General features: G+C 31.0%; 1 protein-coding gene across 4 annotated transcripts in view; it reads left to right on the top strand.

Moving 5' to 3' along the window:
• The first annotated feature begins 279 nt into the window (after positions 1–279).
• Positions 280–20409, top strand: part of LOC143079374 (protein spire homolog 1-like) — a 74704-nt gene continuing 54574 nt past the window's right edge. For 3 of the 4 annotated variants that reach the window (XM_076254656.1, XM_076254657.1, XM_076254658.1), the window contains exons 1-2: positions 280–649; positions 16399–16454. In XM_076254656.1, coding sequence (XP_076110771.1) covers positions 355–649; positions 16399–16454 — 351 coding nt within the window. In that variant the 5' untranslated portion in view covers positions 280–354. The remainder of the gene's footprint in view (positions 650–16398; positions 16455–20409) is intronic. The other variant, XM_076254659.1, reaches the window with a different exon arrangement.

Genomic DNA, 20409 nt, shown 5'->3' on the forward strand with positions numbered 1-20409 from the left:
TATCATTTATTTTACATGATTCGTTATTAGTAGTCATATATTTGTGTTGAAATATTTATCAATGTTCATCTTTTTGATTATATATACTTTTAATTTCTGCACATTTTAATTGAACTATGCTATCATCCTAGAGCTAATGATAAACTGACACTAACAACGAGATTTTAATTTATAAACCCTGTCTTTGCTGGAAGATCGTACTTACAGTACTCTGTGGGCTTTGATTTTCAGATTGTTGCTAAATAATTTAGAGTTATCTCCCATGAGGTAAATAAAGATTTCGGTATTCAACCGAAATGAGTGCGATCAAAGCGTGACATGTGTTCGAAACGACCGGATAGATAAAATGGGATTATGGCGAATACGAGCCAAAATGAGAATGGTGAAATATTTATAGATTCTTTATCATTAGAGGATATATTAGTAGCTTTTAATAATGCTGTCAATGAGGAACAGGCTTGGTCAGTGTGTTACCAATGTGCACAGTTTTTTCAAAACTTCGAAAGTCAATCTTTGGATGATTGTCGTTTCAAGTATCACGAATTGTATAAATATGGAAAACGTGCTTTAAAATTTAATAAGGATGGTGCTGTGTTTATAGAATATTCAGAGATTAGTCGAGGCACTGGAAAGGGTCCTCCTGGAAAGTGTAAGTTTATTTTAATGTTTTTTTTTAAATTTTTAATCACAAGGGGGTAGGAATCATGCCCTTTACCTTATGGCATCAAACTTTCATTTTACACTACCCAGTGGCGGATCCAGAACCTTTCATAAGAGGGGGCTGCTACAGTTATGCTTCAGCGATTCCCTAATTACTAAACTTTTTTTTTTCCACGAAAGTGGGGGTGGCCGGGCCCCCTGGATTAGCCTACATGTATGCTACCGTTAGCATCAAATTGGTTAAAATTTTACTGTAATTTGACAAAATATCCTTATAATGGCTTATTGTGATTCGTCAGAGGTCTGAAATAATTTTCGTTACGATTATTTTTGGAAAAGATTTTACATTATTTGTCAAAATCAGTCGATTTTTATTGTCTAAATAAAAGTGTACACTTTATTGTTATGTAGGAAAAATTACCATTAACATCATTTGGCAAGAGTTGATTTACATAGATTATTGTGTTTCTACACATTGATATCTTACATTGATATATTACGATATCTACAATGTATGTAAAGAAAACCTGATTATCTGTTTATCGTTTTATTAATTGTTTTGCTCCATTGTAAGTAATGGAACCAAATTGTAACCCTGTAAGGATAGTTAGTAGTGGACACAAGACTATGTCATGTATGTGATAATGTCTACTTTGTACATAATTTAACACTAACATTAACATCAAAGGGAGAAAGTAGAAAATGGTTTATCCTTGACATTGATCATGTTGATCAAACAAATAGTTGATGATAATAATATAAATCAATATTTTTGCATCTACATGTAAATCTGAAAGATGAGGAATCACACACATGGGACAGATTTTCATTTGGACCCCTTGTTGACGGAACACAGGTAAGGGGTGCAAATGAAAGTCTTTGATATTCATTATACTATATATATACATTTTGTATATATATCAGCACTACTAGTCAACATATTTTGTCTTTTCTTGCAGGATGTCGTTTTTATAGCTTTACTTTGTTATCTTGTATTTTGTATTTAGCAGGATATCCAGCTTTATAAGTAAACATAATGTTGTACAATAAAAATGTAGCAACCAAATTTAAACATCTTGTAATAAGTTCATTTTCAGTTTTTTTTAAAAAGACGCTGGAGAAAAGGAAGGCAAAGAACAGACAAAGAAGTACAGAACAGAATTTTTGATTATATTATATTATAATGAAACTGACAGCAATGTAAACATGAGGTCATGATGAGGATGTAAATTTTTATGGACAATCTATAATAGTAGCCTTTCAATAGTAAAGGCATTATTTTAACTGGTCTGTGTTGTTATCCCTCGTTCAATACATTTGTTGAAAGGGTAAATTTATGTAATACATGTATATCTAAGTGTCAGTGTGAGCAGATATGGTGTCCTATGGACAATTATTCTTGTTTGTATCTTTATATTTAACCTTTACTTTTTTTCTGGCATCTGAACTTGCCTGTATTATAAACATACCCGTAGCCAGGGGTATGTTTATAATACTGACGAACCCCCCCCCCCCCCTTGAAACCAAATAAGCACTGTTAAAGTCAACATTCTGTTCAAATTGTGACTGTTAAAGTCTAGTTCATGAGTCCAAATAACCCCCCATTGGAAATTCCTGACTACGGACCTGATAAATGTGTATGTTGATTGTTCAGCATGTTCAGTATACTAGTGTGGTTCAAAAACTTTATTTACACGACATGAATGGACGAAAAAAAAGGGTCTTACTGTCAAAACTCTTACATTGCCTTGTCCTTGATCAGTGTTTTATGCTATTTGTACAAAATGTTTTAAGTTCTGAAAATCAGCCAAATAAAAGGTTTTAATTTTCTCTGTATTGTTAATTTTCAGTGATTTTAATTCATATAAGAAATTTTGTATGTCATTTAAGAAATAGAAAGTCATCATTAGACAACAAGGCTATTGAAGTATGTCGAGGTAAATCATTTTCTCAATGAAATCTGTCAATATCTGTTAACCTGACAATTCTTGCCTGACCTCACAATTATACTATATACACCTATCATGTTAATGTGATTAATATTGTATTGTCTATAGTACATGGATCATGATCAGCGAGTCAATGAGACCTGCACTCATTAAAATCTGTCTAGACTCATCATTTTCAAAATTTGTGAGTCCAAAGACGCATCAAGATTGTAAAATGTATCGACTGAGAAAAATTATAATTATTTGATATCAAAAATTAAAAAACAGCATTAATTTGATGTCATTTTTTTGTTCTTTTTGTCATGGAGACTGAAATAATAGATTATATACAAGTGTACATATATAGCAATAAATTTCCTCTTCTTACTGTTGACCTTGGACTCTACATGGACAAAATATGAGTCCCTAATAAACTAGCATATACAAGTTCTTAGTGAGAACCCTGACATCTACATGTACATGTATCAAGATTATAGCGCTTGATACAGTACATGCAGTTCATTACAGTGTACATCCAAAAAGTGTAGGTGGTATTTCTGGATTTTTTCCTATTGGTGATGGGTGCCTGGATAATAGACAGTCACCAGTGTATATTGAACATTAGTTTTTATAATATAACTGTTTATCATCACTTGTTTATGTCTAATTCTTAAAGATCGTTTAACTTCAATTTCAGTATCTTTCAAGTATATGTCAATTAAGTTTTTTTTACAGTCAATTTGAATTTGTTTATTTAAATAATCTTGTAAAAAGTTATCATTTGAAGATTTTATGACATTTTTTATTGGCAATGAATAAAAAACTATTAAAATATTTTCAACTGATCAAAGATTCTGAAAATGTGTTTATTTTACTTAATGGGGGGAATTATATTCTTACAGTCAATGATTTGTGCAATGGACTGACGAAACTTTAATTTAATTTTTGAACGCCTACAATTTTAATTTAAAAATTTGTAATAAGGTCAATGTTTATTTTACATATTAATTTAAGTTAGAGAATAACGGAGTCATAGATAAAAATAGCTTGGAATTTTAAGACCTGCCATTCCTTCTTCACTAGTACTGTTATTGGTTATTTAATTATAGATATTTGAACATTTTATTATATTTCCTGTTTGATATACATGTACATGTATGAATAACTGTAAATATCACATGTGGACAGTTTTGGTTAACACCTTCAACATGGTATAAAAATACATGTAAAATTATTTCCTAAATAGATTACTGATGTAAATTTGTTTATGCATACCTTTCATTTTAATACATTGTAATTTTATGCACATACAGTGCATAATTTTTTTTTACATGTCAACTTTTACTTATACATGTATCTACAAAACATGTCAAGTCAATTAATATTATGTAAAAATTAGATATAGTTTTTACATTGTACCTACTCTATTGATATTAATTATTTATTTTTTTGTTGTGCCAAACAACCATGACTGTTGACAACTGACTTTTTTTTATTTAAATTTCAATAATTTTTGAACTATTAAAGATTTAATTAACTTCTAAAGTTTTAAATTTAAAAAAGAAAAATACAAATACATGTAATATTAATTCCGTTCATTTCCATTAAGGAGACCATTTTATGAAATCCTTCTAGAATGTCTAGGATTTGGTCAGGTTTTAACTATATGGTGTTAATTGAACTATGGGGTTCAAAGGGTTCTCCATTGTTTGAACATGAAATAAACAGTGTAAATATTTGTGTTTATTTTTATCTTATAAATACACTTGACACATTCTTTATGTAGTAATTTGTTAATTCTTGTCTTTGATTGATTTAAGACCATAATACTAATCCTGGGGGCCATTGTATCCCCATAAGGATTTTAGATTTTAGACTTTTATGTTTATTTGATTGGGAATTATGTTATTTGAGACCCCCTTTCTATTGTATTTGGTGATATACCTGTAAAAATATTATGTTATGTTATCTTATAATTTGTCTGATTGTGATTTAAAAAAATCTTTTTGTGTTTTCACCTTTATTTTTACTTTTCATCATGTTCATGTAAATAACTTAAAGGTATTTAAAAATTAACCAACTTTAATTATGCTCCGTATTGGGATAGGCATAATTATTGTGCATTTATCATATTTAAAAGAATCATCTATAAATATTTTGTTGTTTTAAAACATGATGTCACAATATCTATATATGGAATGTTCATTGATACTTTTGAAAGACATAATTATAGTTTGAAATTCCAGATTGAACAATTATAATTAATGTCCTCATAATTTACATATTTTTAACCCTTTGTTTTTGTTATCCAATTTGTATGAATACTCTAGAAAAGGAGTGACTTTTATATTGTTTTGTTACAACATGTACAACATTCTTAAATATTTTGAGAATTTCATATTAATTTTAAAGAAATGCATGTGGACTTTGTGTAATTACAAGTATGCAAAATAAGATGTAAATATAATTAGAAAACCAGAAGTTTCCCCCACTTTGTTTATATTTTATATTTAATGCAAATTAAGGTTTTGATATACATGTATGTTGGTATACTTCATGAAGACTTTACAACATGCATGAAATAAAACATTTGTACCATTTTGTCATTAATGTGTTTAACGCTTGTTAATAGAGGCTTTGAAGTATAATTTTATGTTAAGAAGATCAGAGTTATACATAATTTTGGTTATAAGTGGATGATAATAGACTGAATTGTCAACACGATTTGTGTGACATTTGTAAAACATGCATGTATACATGAAATTTTTCCTAGATAATACATGCAACATATATATTTCTATGACAGCCATATAACATGTATTAGCTTCTAAACTTCTTGTTTTTAGAATATTTGAATGACCCTGTATTCATAGTATTAAAATTTTTGTTAATTTTAGTATATTTTTAATATAAATTTTTGTGCCTTCGCCAAGTCGTGCAAGTGGAAGGAGCATTAAGTGTTACCCTTGTCGTATATGTACAATGTACCTCCCAAAATAAGTATACATTAAATTTAGTTTGCCTCAACCAAATGTTATGGAACTTATATATATTCAATACTTATTTGTTACCACAGAACACAGATTAAGTTCGAATTTGGGTACTTCACTTTTACCTTTCATTTATTATTTTTTAAACCTTTTATAACATTATATGCATATATCCAATGGACACATTCTCCATTTATTTTTCAAATAGACGTTTTAAGACTATTTAGCATATTTTATCACAGTCTTGCCTCAGTCTCTCAGTTTAAGAGGTCACAGTAGATATTATCTACACAGTCAGTAGTCCATATTTTAGACCATTTAATAATGACATGGATGAAATTGACAGTTATTGACCAGTACCTGATTGTCCTTATGATGTTAACATAAGTGACCATTACATGATAACACATATACTACCTCAATTATCCGATTGTAATCAAATTCTTTGATGTGATAATTGTATATTTATACCTGTCACATATGAATTCACATGAGACCTTGAATTATCAGGTAGTATGAATATATTACAACTCCTGCTGTGAAGAATATATGTAATTCACAAGGACAATACTATAAAATATTAAGATTTATTGAACATGTATATTTTGTGTAATTAGATGTTAACATTCTCCCAATAAGCACACAGGTGATTTAAGCTGTCAAATTTGTTATTTTGATGTTTAATTGAATTTGAACCTTTTTGTTGATATGCTTTTAATAAGATATTTATTATTTTTGTGATTCTGTAGACTTAAAGATGGTTTTTAAAATAACTGGTTAATACACATTTATACTTAAAACAAGCAGAATTTTCCAATTTTCTCTTAAATTACATGAATAGAAATTACAGTGACCATTTATCTAAACTGGAGATAAATTATGGTCATTTATTTTTACACAGGCTTCATTATTTTCATACAACTTTTTCTTTTTCGAACTGGAAAGGTCACTGATGACACCTGACACTAATTAGGCACACTTTGTAAAGGGACTTGAACTGTTAGACCTTTGTGACATACAGAAATACAGTTTGACAATTTGTCACTGAAAATTTATCATCTTTGTTTATTGTTTTGTTTGTAAATATTAACAATGTCCACTACTTGTCTAGTATGTAGAGCTTTATGAAGTGTGAAACATTTCTGAGATATTTACCTTTTCCTCACTTTGCTTTATTTATTTCCTATCCATTAAATTTTCAATCAGTTGATCAGAAAAATATATAAACTGCCACTTGAAATTTGTTTGGTCCCATTGGTATTTTGATAATGATGATGACAGTGATAATAATGGATGGTTGTTTCACATCCAACACATACCCATAGACAGGGGGGGTTCGGGGGTTCGGACGAACCCCCCTTTGAAAACAAATAAGCACTGTTAAAGTCAATGTTCTGTTCGAATTGTGACTGTCAAAGTCGAGTTTGTGAGTCCAACGAACCCCCCCTTAAAAATTCCTGGCTATGGGCCTGCAACATTTGTCCAGTGGCAAATTGAAAGCTTATTCGAGACAGAAAGCATGTTAAAATGAATTAAATATGAACCTTTGCTTTGTATTAGTATTTTGCAAAAGATAATTTGTATAACTACAGCATATGTTACATGTATATTATGATTAAGATATGTTGTTTTTTTTCATGTACATGCTACATTTCATTGAGCAACACATACTGGGGATTCATTTATTTTTATGGGGGTCTCATTGGGGGGTTCCAAATCCCAGATCCCGCTTACTGTTTTGTCTGATTCCCGTATCCCCCTTACACTATGTACGTAAGCAATTCTAAATTTTTTGTCATTTCCCGGGTCCCGCTAGACCTCATTTTCCGTTTTCCCGACACAATAATTTGACTTTCACGTGTCACGCTTACAAAAAATCGGCAATCCCGTGTCACGCTTAGACCCCAATGAGACCCACTTTTATGGCTTGTTGATTTAGGAAACTTTTAATAAGATGCATATTTGGTTTCAGGGTTTTGTTGAATTCTGCATAGGACAATGTAGGAGATCATAGATAATTTGTACTGTGTATAATATTTTTATTTGTGGTTTTCCTACAAGATCAACCAAATCCACCAAATATTATCCAACGAATTCACTACATGTCATATCAAATCTGTTCAATGCATGCAGGATGATCAAATGTTTAAGTTTATTTATTTTTGGTATAAAATTTCATCAAGCTTTGATTTCAAGAAAAGAATATCCAATTTCAAGGACTCATTGTGGTTTGTTTTCTTTTCCTCTAAATTTGTGGTTTATTTTATTATTGCTTGTCCGGTGACCTTAGGTCAGGTGAAATCAGAGTTTTACATTGACAAGTTGACAAACAGTGGTCGTTTGACTTTTAATTGTAACATAAAGTAATTACCGGCCTCACTACCCAGGTATTCATGCCTGAGGATTTAAAGGTTTAAATGTTTTATCCTTGTTTTATTGTCCAAGACAAGCCGACTGTAAGAAGCCTAATCTTTGCCGAACCATTGTACATTGTATAGGATCATGCTCATTTTGTCAATATTGTGTATTTGGTGTATGATGTTGTTGATACAGGTGTCTGTCTCAATGTCCCCCTCTAAGGATGGTTTACGTAAAATGCAGCTTTATATTAAAAAATAAGGTAGTGATATCTCTCTGTATATTTTGAAGTCCTTTAAATGGTTCAGAATTAAAAAAGATAGTTGCTGATTCATTGTTCATGTTGAAATTAGGCCACACCAATTTAATTTCTTGTTCTACGGATTTTTGGACTCCAAAATTTGGGGCGAGCGAGCGATTTGAAAATTTTAATAAAAAAATATTTAATTTGCAAATTTTTGAGGCGAAGCTTGAAAAGTAAAGGCGAGCGATTATAATTTTTTTTTTGTAAACATAAAATAGTAGGTTTTGACAATATTAAAGCTTGATTTATCACTTGTACTTTGACAAATTTCTTTAATTTCTGAAGTATTTTTTCCCTGTTCACCAAGAAATAATTAAATCTGGTCTATGTATGTGTGACTGACAATGAGACAATTCTCCATCCAAGTCATAATCAGTTTGGGGACAACCCCTTAATGTTATAAATATCCCTTTTACATGTTTTATGAGGGATCAATATAAGTTATAATATATTTGTTTGTACAAAAGGGCTCATATTTTCTCAGAGAACTATATATCTATCTGGTATTAAATGGTCAAAACATGTCCAAGAATTTTGTAATATTCCTGGACTTTAACCATGTTAACACATTTACTTTAACAGTTTAATATTATTCAAAATAAGTGGACCCCTCTTTTAGAAAAAGTTGTTTAAAATATGATGTAACTCTCCTCTTTATGAGTTCAAAATTCTAAGTTTTCAAAGGTTTTGTATAGAAGAACTATACAAATCCTTGGTATTTCTATTTTCTTTTCTACATCAGTAAAATGACCCCTTATCTGAGGGATGATTGTTCTCAACCTGATAATAACAAACACAGGTCAAAATACGGCCTTTTACACAGGGCTTTGATACAGACCAAACAGCAGGCTATACAGGACCCCAAAATTATTAGCGTACACAATTCGAACAGGAAAACCAACGATCTAATTTATATATCATGTATATCCAAACGGGAAAATACAAATGAACAACATCAACAAACGATAACTGCTGAACGACAGGCCCCTCAATCAATCAGGACAGGTGCATAAACATGCAGCGGCTATGGATAGTTTTGTTTTGCCAGCATACAATATAATTGCAGTTGAAGGCAAATCTTTCAGAAGTTCTTTGTACTTTATTCTAACACAACGAACATTTTTTCGATAGGGAATATAAGTAAGGGGGAAAGTAACCAATTTTTTGTTCTTTAAATTTATACCGGAGCACTCCCGCTTTGGATAAATAGGTTTCATGCTGAAACAAATATTCTCACAGATATTTACAAAGTGTGGTGGGGTGCTTTTATGTTTAAAATCGTTATATACAGGTTTAGACTGTGATTTTAAAAACAAATGTTGATATCTTTTTATAATATTTACAAAAAAAACGGTGCGGGAAATGGACATGATTACATTTCCGGATGCGGGAAGCGGGAACATAAAAAAAATAAAAAAATTCTGTTTTGAAAAAAATAGGTGCGGGCGGGTCCGTCGAACAAGGAATCAAATTGGTGTGGCCTTATCTTCATTATTTTATATCTGTCAATTTGACAGGATTTTTGCTGACTTTATATGTGTTATGGGGTTTGCTCATTGTTCAAGGACTTCCAGTGACATACAGTTGCTTATTTCCCACTTCATTTGGTCTCTGGTGATAGATTTGCATTCAAACCACACCTCCTTATTATTATATGAAAACTGTTTTCGTTCAATACAATAAAATTTAGATAAAATATATATATATATATATAAATAAATTGACAGATTTTATGGTAACATCAGTGTTTAATAAAGTCCCTTTAGCAAATCAAATCACAGGTTTTCAATAAGTGTTGTTATAATGAATAACAGAAATAATTTTTTTTTCCTGAAGATATATTTCAGTATGCAACATTTGGTGTCAGATGTTTAATTCCCAAATTACAATTCTTTTTTTGTGTGTGCCAAATATGGCCTTTGAAATAAACCAGTTTTTAATCTGCTGATGTAAATGAAAGTTTTTATTGTTATTTTGTTATCATAAATTTCAGTGATGTGGGGGGGGGGGGGGGTGTTCCGGGGGTTGGAACCCCCTTTTTTGGGATGATCAATGCAATTGAATGGGGACATGTACAAATGTAGTTGGAACATCCCCCCTTTACAGTTTAAGAATTAAGTATATATGTATACATTTCTGTGACTGTATTTTACATTAAGTTGTAGGATCCTTTATTTTACTATAGATAATTTAACTGATCTGTAAAAATAACATCTTCATGCCTTATATATCATGTACTGTTGTACGACGCTAGATTAAAACAGACGTGGAAAGGTAACACCTGGCCACCGAAAGCTTAATTTTTATAAAGCCCAGGTTGTCGTGTGGTCTTGCGCACCGTTTACAGTGCAGGTGATTTGGTGTCACGATATCTTAGTAGCATGGGTTTGAATCCCAACCAGGGAAGAACCAAAACTTGGCGAAAGCAAATTTACAGATCTAACATTGTTGGGTTGATGTTTAGACGAGTTGTATTAACTACCATATATACTTAATTTTTAAACTGTAAATTAACTATTAACTACCATATAGACAAACTAAACCCTAGATGGTTTTTGATTGTTTTAGTTTGGTCCTCTTTAGATTTTAATGCTTCCAACTATGTAATTCAGGTTTCCTTGTGAAAAACACAGACTTTGCTGTCATTCAATATGTTATTTGGCAACTGCAGGTTCCTTGGAAGACTGCCACTTTAATTTGAAAAGCTTGTCTTTTATCCCTATTGTACTTCTAAAAGTGGCAACAATTCAACTCTATGATGTTGAAAATTCATCTTATGAAATGCATGCAATGTGTCAAGACCTCTTATTGTAGATTTTGTTTATGAAAATATATAATAAATTAAATAGGAATTTAAGTGGTTCATACCTGGAAAAAGTAAGTTTTAAATGATTTATTTGGTTTGGTTTCTTAAACTGTTCAAACAAAAAAATAAAATTGAAACAACACTAAAAATCTTTTGGCTTTAGGTTTTCAATTGTAAGAAAAGGTGCAAATATTAAAATTTAAAAAAAAAATGTATTACATCAAAAGGACTGAAGAGCTGGGTCTTCTTGTAATAAGTTTTTGGCGAGCAACCAAGTAATGTAAACATGAAGTTTGACAACACACATGCTATAGAAAATGTCAGCGTTTCATGTCAGATAGGGTTGACAGTTTTATGTAAAGAGATTGTTGTTTAATCTACTTAAATGTAATTAGTTGGGTAATCGAAGATTGAATACATGTATAGCAGTGACTGCTTCAAATCTGGAAGGCATTCTCTGTATTATGTTTTGAAAAATAAATACCCAATTTAACGATTTGGAAGATTTTCAATTTTCTTGTAATTTGAAAGAAGATTTTTTTCTTCCCAATTTTTATACCCCACCTAAACTAAAGCATTATGTTTTTTGGTCTGTTTGTTTGTCTGTCTTTCCCCTTTCAGGTTAAAGTTTTTGGTCAAGGTAGTTTTTGATGAAGTTGAAGTCAGATCAACTTGAAACTTAGTAGACATGTTCCCTATGATATGATCTTTCTAATTTTAATGCCAAATTAGAGTTTTGACCCCAATCTCACGGTCCACTGAACATAAAAAATGATAGTGCGAGTCAGCAGGTTAGTTTTTGGTCAAAGTAGTTTTTGATAATTTCAGTTTTCCTAGCAAATGTCAGTGGTTCTGTATAAGCACTCCAGCTTCCTACACCAATAAAAACTGAAAGCCACGAAGTGACGCTGAAAAGTGGTGTTTAAACACCCACATTCAATCAATCAATCAATCCACCAATAAGAACTGGCTGCCAAGAATTGAACAGTAGTTTTGAAAGTGGCATTAAACACTATTCAAGCAATCAACTAATGCGATTTAAGATTTTCCAATGGGTGTTTAACATAAGTCGATTTATTGAAAGACGGTTATTTTGCTTCAGGAGAGTGCTTATTTTTACTTCCTATCTTAATATAAATGATGTCCCTAACCCTTACTTTTTAGAAAAGTAGCTACCCGGTATTCGTAATAAGCACCTTTCACTCAAAGTTAAACTAATCATATTTTGGTGAACAAAAACTTCCTGGACAGTTATCAAATGTAAATACATGTAGACACTAAGTATATTTGTACTTCACATCAGACATGTAAAAGATAAATTATTTAAATAATGGTATTGTCCTAACATCCATGGTATTTCGTGATTCCCATCCAATACAACCTTGTTATACTCGACAGACTGATTAAATAGAATGGTTTTAAAAAATGTCTAAAATTTTTATGTGGGCTGTATGTATAATGTTGGAATGTTTGACTAAAATATAACTTTATAAATTAATGACAATTAAAGAATTTTTTAAAACACCAATTTGGCAGTATATCAACTTATCCTGGCTTAAGATTAAAAGTTCGGAGACTTTACCGATAAAATAAATATGAGATGTATTATATTTGTAAACATAATTGAAATTCTTTGTGAATAGAAATTAAAATGTTGGTATACTTTACTTTATATTGATTTTTAGAAGTTGTAATTTTTATTTACCAACTTTTCAATTCACTTTTTTTTAATATTTGCTTTATATGTAGATTCTAGTATAGCACATACTATGACATCTTCCCCTAAGTTTATAAATGATATGAAATTGAAAATGTCATATTATAAATTTAATATACTTTTGCATTGATATTAACATAGAACATAACAGTCATGACTATTTGAATCAAAATATTTTATATATTTTTGTCAAATTTTGATCATAAAGAATTGCCTTGTACAACTGTATAACGATAGAAATGGTGCTCATGCAGTTTGTTTGGTTTTGATTGATTGCTAATTGTCCAGTAGCAAATATTCTGGAATTTCATAATCACATTCAACAATTATCATAAGACAATCGGATTGACTGTGAATGTGATACTCATACCTTGTTTACAGGCCCTTTTCAGAGGTACATTGTACATTGGTTTTATGGTACCAACTACTGTAAACCAACTTATTTTCGCAGATACTTTATTTCGCGTTTGACCCTTATTAGTCCACTTCACGGCTATTTAATTTCGTGATTTTCATGTTTACTCTTCGTAAAAGATCCTAGTTTTACATATTCACGATGATTAATTTTCGAGGTATTTTTTTACTCGCAAAAGTCGCGAAAATAAATCACTCGCAATTATAAGTTGGTTTACAGTATGTAATAGAAACATATCTCCTTCGTGAAGTGTGGTACACATACTTGTACACATAAAAAGCAATCAAGAATCATGACTGTTCAGCAGCTACAATTAGATGTACTGAGTGTATAAAACATATATTCAGTTGAACCCAATAGCATAGCTGCAAGATAACTAATTGTCACTTGTCAAGTATGTAATAAGAAACACCAAATAAGCAATTATCTGTATGTATGCATTAAATGTTAATTTGATATATATTTTTGACTCCTTATAGACAAACTGCAATAATTGTAGCAATTTGTCAATCTCAATGGTGCGTTGGTGTGTAATTTCATTCATTCATAAGAAAAATGATTATAACAGAACACAGCTAGATGTGTCATCTTCGTGGTATTGTAGTAAAACTTGGTATTGTTCCAATATTCTGATTGTTCTTTAAGGTTTAGCTTCATTACCTCATGCATAAAATATTTTGTTGCAACTATTAAGTGCAGTTGTCAGATCTGGTCAGAAATTTCAGCTGACAACTGAACATTTTAAGGGAGACCCTCTTTTTGTATAATTTTGACCATTTGTCTTGACACATTTTGTTACATTTTCAATTTCAAAATTTGGAACAGTTAATTTACATTATAACAGAAGAATGCCACCAAGACACCTTGTTGATGTTGTGTCATAAGGTAAAAGTCAATGATATAAAGCCCCTAGATCTAAAAAAATGTTTTTGAACACTTCCTTGAGTTAACTTTGACCCACATTCATGAAACTCTAAGATACTTTATAAAAAAACACAGATAATACAAGATACTCAAAGATACTTATAGATTATAGTTCAAAAAGTGGATTTAGACCAACATTTTAAGTTTTAGATTAAACACATTCCAATCAGGCATTTTAACAAATGAACCTTTCTGATATTTTATCTTTATTTTCAGAGGGTGGTTGCTGTAAGTTTGTTGGCCATCAAAAGAGACTATATAGTCCTATAGAAACATTCGTAAACTAAAGAGTTAATGTAATTAATTAGGTAGCTAGAAACCGTTATAGGAAATAGTTGTCACCCTCCACTTTTTTCAGTCTACCCTGTCAGTGGACAAAGTTGAGATATATACAGATATTGAATTTTTAAGTGTAACATGCAATATGTTTGATCTCCATAACTAATTCTGGATTTCTAAAATAGTCTTTTTTACACCCTCAGGTATATGTCAGAGGTTGTGAGATAGGTTGTATACTTATATTTACCTTTTAGTTCAGTAGTTGTTTGCCTGATCGTTGTATATGGAAAGAATTTTAAATATTAAAACTAATAAGTTTTCATATTGAATTTTGTCTGCATGTCAATATTGAAATATAGATATATTAATAATATCAGCAGGAATACAGTTTATGTGAAGATTTTGATGGGGATTACTTCAAAAGAAGTGTCAGAAACATTAATTTAATTTGTCTACAGTTTAGATTGAATTAGCTATAGTCTACCAAAGTTATGGATCGAACACAGCTGATTTAACTTACACATTTGATAATCAAAAAGAAGTGATGGGAATTAATTTTTCCTTTTTATGCAGAATCCGCCAAATTCTGGGCTTTCTAGATTTTATATTGTCCTTTTTACACTGTTGTATACATGTCTTGGTAATTTTTTCAATTTTTTTCCATGACGTTATTGACTGCAACTAAAATCATGTTGAAGAAAAATAGATTACAATGGATAGCCAAAAAACTATTAAAACAAACAGCACAACACCAGTCAACAAAACACTACTCAGAAAACTACATCAGTCAACAAAACACTACTCAGAAAACTACAACAGTCAACAAAACACTACTCAGAAAACTACATCAGTCAACAAAACACTACTCAGAAAACTACAACAGTCCACAAAACACTACTCAGAAAACTACAACAGTCTACAAAACACTACTCAGAAAACTGCATCAGTCCACAAAACACTACACAGAAAACTACAACAGTCCACAAAACACTACTCAGAAAACTACAACAGTCAACAAAATGCTACACAGAAAACTACAACAGTCCACAAAACACTACTCAGAAAACTACAACAGTCAACAAAACACTACTCAGAAAACTACACCAGTCAACAAAACACTACTCAGAAAACTACATCAGTCCACAAAACACTACTCAGAAAACTACAACAGTCAACAAAATGCTACACAGAAAACTACAACAGTCAACAAAACACTACTCAGAAAACTACAACAGTCAACAAAACACTACTCAGAAAACTACATCAGTCCACAAAACACTACTCAGAAAACTACAACAGTCAACAAAATGCTACACAGAAAACTACAACAGTCAACAAAACACTACTCAGAAAACTACATCAGTCAACAAAATGCTACACAGAAAATTACAACAGTTCACAAAACACTACACTGAAAATTACAACAGTTCACAAAACACTACACTGAAAAGTACAACAGTCCACAAAACACTACACAGAAAACTACAACAGTCCACAAAACACCACACAGAAAACTACAACAGTCCACAAAACATTCCACAAAACACTACACTGAAAACTACAACAGTTCACAAAACACTACTCAGAAAACTACAACAGTCAACAAAACACTACTCAGAAAACCACATCAGTCCACAAAACTTAACACAGAAAACTACAACAGTCAACAAAACTTAACACAGAAAACTACAACAGTCCACAAAACTTAACACAGAAAACTACAACAGTCAACAAAACTTAACACAGAAAACTACAATGGTCCACAAAACTCAGCACAGAAAACTACATCAGTCCACAAAACACTAAACCAAGAACTACAACAATCCACAAAACACTACACAGAAAACACAACATTCCAAAAAACACTACACAGAAAACTACAACATTCCACAAAACACTACTTAAAAAAAACTACAGATTGTACCACATTTACTAGGTATATTTCTTACATGACATGCTGTCTTTGGACAATCTGATGTGGACAATGTAATGACATTATTTCTACTTTTATTTTCAGTAAAAAGGAAGAATTCAGTAACAGGAAAAGATATAAAAATAGTCACAGAAAATGATGTAAGTAGTTGCTAAGAACAGGGATATATATATATATACATATAAATCTGCTCTGACTGAAAAGTTGGATTGAAGTTTTTATGATTAATATCATAGGTAATGCCCCTTCAAGAAAACCTGAGTTCACCCTTGACTTTAGGGATTCAAGTCCCCTGTGTAATGGTGTATGGAATCTGTCTTTTCATCTTTTTTTTGTTTTTTTGAGGTTGGTGTCTGTTCTTTTTAACAAATGATTTGGATTGGACACTTGGGCCAAATAAAAAAGTATGTGTGGTTCCAGTTACATCTGAAAAAAAGTTAGGGTAGGTAGGTAGGGATTTTTTTTATTTCATGTTTTTTCTTTACATTGAGTCTATGGGAGCAACATTCTGACTTTAACAGTGTTTAATGAAAATTATGAAATATGACAATAAAATCTTTAGGGTAGGCTATTTTTAAGCCGAAAAAGTAGGGACAGTAGGGTTACTGGAACCACACGTATATTTTTATTTGGCCTTGGTATCTTTTTCTAGTTTGTTTTATTGAAGATAATAAACAAAAATACCATGTATTGTAATGGTTCAATAAATCAAAGAATGAAAATAGGGCTAATATTATCAATTTTAGTTATTCATAGTTTAGACTGTGTACTTGGCGTAGTAAGGATTAGGATTATCTCCTTGCTCTATGACTAAGTAACGTTCTTGGACCTTAATAAGATTATCCTGATCCAGTTATAACTAATTATAACTTATTGTGTGCAATTGGCGAATTCTAAAGATTCGTTACAGGTGCCACAAGCAGATTATTTCTTGTTGATCTCTACATGTCTATCGTTTTTCCTGTGTGACTTTCAAATACATTGTGTATTATAAATGGTTTTATTTGGAATTTAGTGAAGTACATTGTATTTCAGATGAACTTTCTGATAAAATTTTGGCATGTGTGTGACAGAAGAGATTTCGATTAGATTTATATAAAGTAATGAGCTATTACACTCATGTATTTAAAGTTTAGATGAATATTTCATCAAAACTGAAAACATGAATCCATCAGATTAACATGATATTGATATTTCTTAGTTTCTACAATTATAGAGAAAGAACTTTTGAATGTAGCAAATTAGCTTACATTTGTAGTTGTTATCTACATGTAGTTAGATACTGTCTCCTGTATGCCTTATGTATACTTTGTTTTGATCCTGAACTTTTAGTCAATATATGCTCTCAATTCTGGATACATGTACCGGTACTGACTTCTGGGGATCAGTTTCATGTTTTTTTTACTCAACAATGGAATTTTTTTTTTTATGGCATTTGATATGTCCAGGGTCATAGAAAGAAAAGAATTGTTGCTGGATAAATTTAATTTATTTGTAATCCATATTTTTACAATTAATTAAAAACGGCAATGTTTCGTGACTGTATTAGACCCACTCTGATTTGATAAGTGTTGTACCCTAACAGCCTTGATAAATTGAAATTTCATATAGGGAAATTAATGATGAACCATTTAAAATGAATTTGACTTGTACCTTCAAATTCCTCAGATTCATTGATGTAGTAAAAATCCGATTGAAATGCTGATTTAAAAGTTAAAATGTTTATATTCACTTACATTAAAAAAAATACCTCTTTATTCACACAAGAAATTCAAAGATTTATTAAAGAGATTTGGGTAGGGCTATTGTTGATAGACCATTTCCTGTTTAAGGATAACATAGAAATTCATTAGTAAGGTCCATTTTTGTGGGTGATAAAGAATCTTCTTTGAAGCTTTTGTCTTCATACATCATGCATTTGCATCTTTTAATGTGATATTCAAAGTGTAGAAAGAAAGAGAGTTATCTGATATGTAACTGTTACTAACTTACTATGCATGTTTTATGAAATGTGGCCAAATGCATTGTATACATATTAACAAATTTAAGGCTGGGAATCTGTAATGGTGAAGTAAACCCATAGCTTAGAGTTGTTTATTATATAAAATCTGACAGTGTTCTCCCCAGATATTTCATATAGCATCCTATATAGTAAACTAGGAAATTTGAAATAGAATCTTATTTAAAACAAATATAGCATACATCTAAAACGCAATCTATAAGAAAATCAATTCAAATAGCATCACATAATTTAAGAAATATAGCATCACATTACCATGATGATAAAAGGTCCTGTGGAGAACACATACATGTATATAAAACCATATTACTGCATGTCAAAGGTACTGTAAACCAACTTATATTTTGTGATATTTTTTTCACATTAAGGACTCACCTTAACCTTATCTAGCCGACTTCATGGCCAAAAGTCATTGAAAAAATTGCTTGTGAAAATAAGATTGTTACAGTATGATGGGGAGGGCCCCGGTTACAGTATGATGGAAGCTGTTTTATGCTGGTGTCCTAAAGTTTATTATTGCACTATTTGCCTAAGAGACATGAGAAAATGCATAACTCTGAGATCAGTGGTAAAGCTGACCTGAACTTTTGTATTTTCTTCACCTTGGAAAACCAACACCTTTATTACTTCTCTGAAGTGTTGAATAAGTATTAAAAACATTTAATGACTGAAATATGAAGAGCTTTTAAAACCTTTTTCAACATGATTTACAGTTAAAACATACCTTTATATAGAAAATTCTTATTTGTTTTGCAGATTGAGTTTGAATGATTTAGTTGAAAAATAACTCAGCACGACATTTTGACTTATTTGGAGGGTTACTTTTGTATTTTCTTTTGTTTTTAAGTAGGTATAAAGGTGTTGATAAAAGTACCTTGACACAGTACAGCACATATAAATGGGCCATAAACTATTAACACAATTCTTAAAGTCAAATATGGTTGTGTTTGTAATATATATGTTTAGTATTATTGACAAGTCCCATTATTTGTTTACGACATAATGTTGTATATATGAATATTTATGTTGCATAATTCATGTTATAAAGATTTTTTATAAATCAATATTTTCCTCTATTCGGGAGCTTCAAGTCTGGATGTTCTGCATGTATATAACTCTAAACTGCTGACTGTTTCTAGTGGTTAATTTTAAGCTTATCCCTGGCCCAACAATGATCCAAACTTAGTATACTAGTATTAAACAGCTGTCTAAGACTTATTATAATAGACCTTGCACAGTGGAGGGAGCATTAAGTGTTATCATTGTCTGTCTGTACATATGTACGTCTTGAAATTGGTTTCCGTTCACTAGATTTAGTTTGCCTTAACCAAATATTGTGTGACTTATACACAATTCTTATTATTAAAAAAAGAAAGATCTAGTCTGAATTTGGGTGATGTCATTTTTATACGACCGCAAATTTTGAAAAAATTTCGTCGTATATTGCTATCACGTTGGCGTCTGCGTCGTCGTCGTCGTCGTCGTCGTCGTCGTCGTCGTCGTCCGGCGTCCGAATACTTTTAGTTTTCGCACTCTAACTTTAGTAAAAGTGAATAGAAATCTATGAAATTTTAACACAAGGTTTATGACCATAAAAGGAAGGTTGGTATTGATTTTGGGAGTTTTGGTCCCAACATTTTAGGAATAAGGGGCCAAAAAGGGCCCAAATAAGCATTTTCTTGGTTTTCGCACCATAACTTTAGTTTAAGTTAATAGAAATCTATGAAATTTTGACACAAGGTTTATGACCACAAAAGAAAGATTGGGATTGATTTTGGGAGTTTTGGTTTCAATAGTTTAGGAATAAGGGGCCAATAAAGGGCCCAAATAAGCATTTTTCTTGGTTTTTGCACAATAACCTTAGGTTAAGTAAATGGAAATCTATGAAATTTAAACACAATGTTTATGACCACAAAAGGAAGGTTGGTATTTATTTTGGGAGTTTAGGACCCAACAGATTAGGAATTAGGGGCCAAAAAGGGACCCAAATAAGCATTTTTCTTGGTTTTCGCACTATAATGTTAGTATAAGTAAATACAAATCTATGAAATTTAAACACAAGGCTTATGACCATA

The sequence above is a fragment of the Mytilus galloprovincialis genome, chromosome 6 (assembly GCF_965363235.1).
Source record: "Mytilus galloprovincialis chromosome 6, xbMytGall1.hap1.1, whole genome shotgun sequence".
In the NCBI taxonomy this organism is placed as follows: Eukaryota; Metazoa; Mollusca; class Bivalvia; order Mytilida; family Mytilidae; genus Mytilus; species Mytilus galloprovincialis.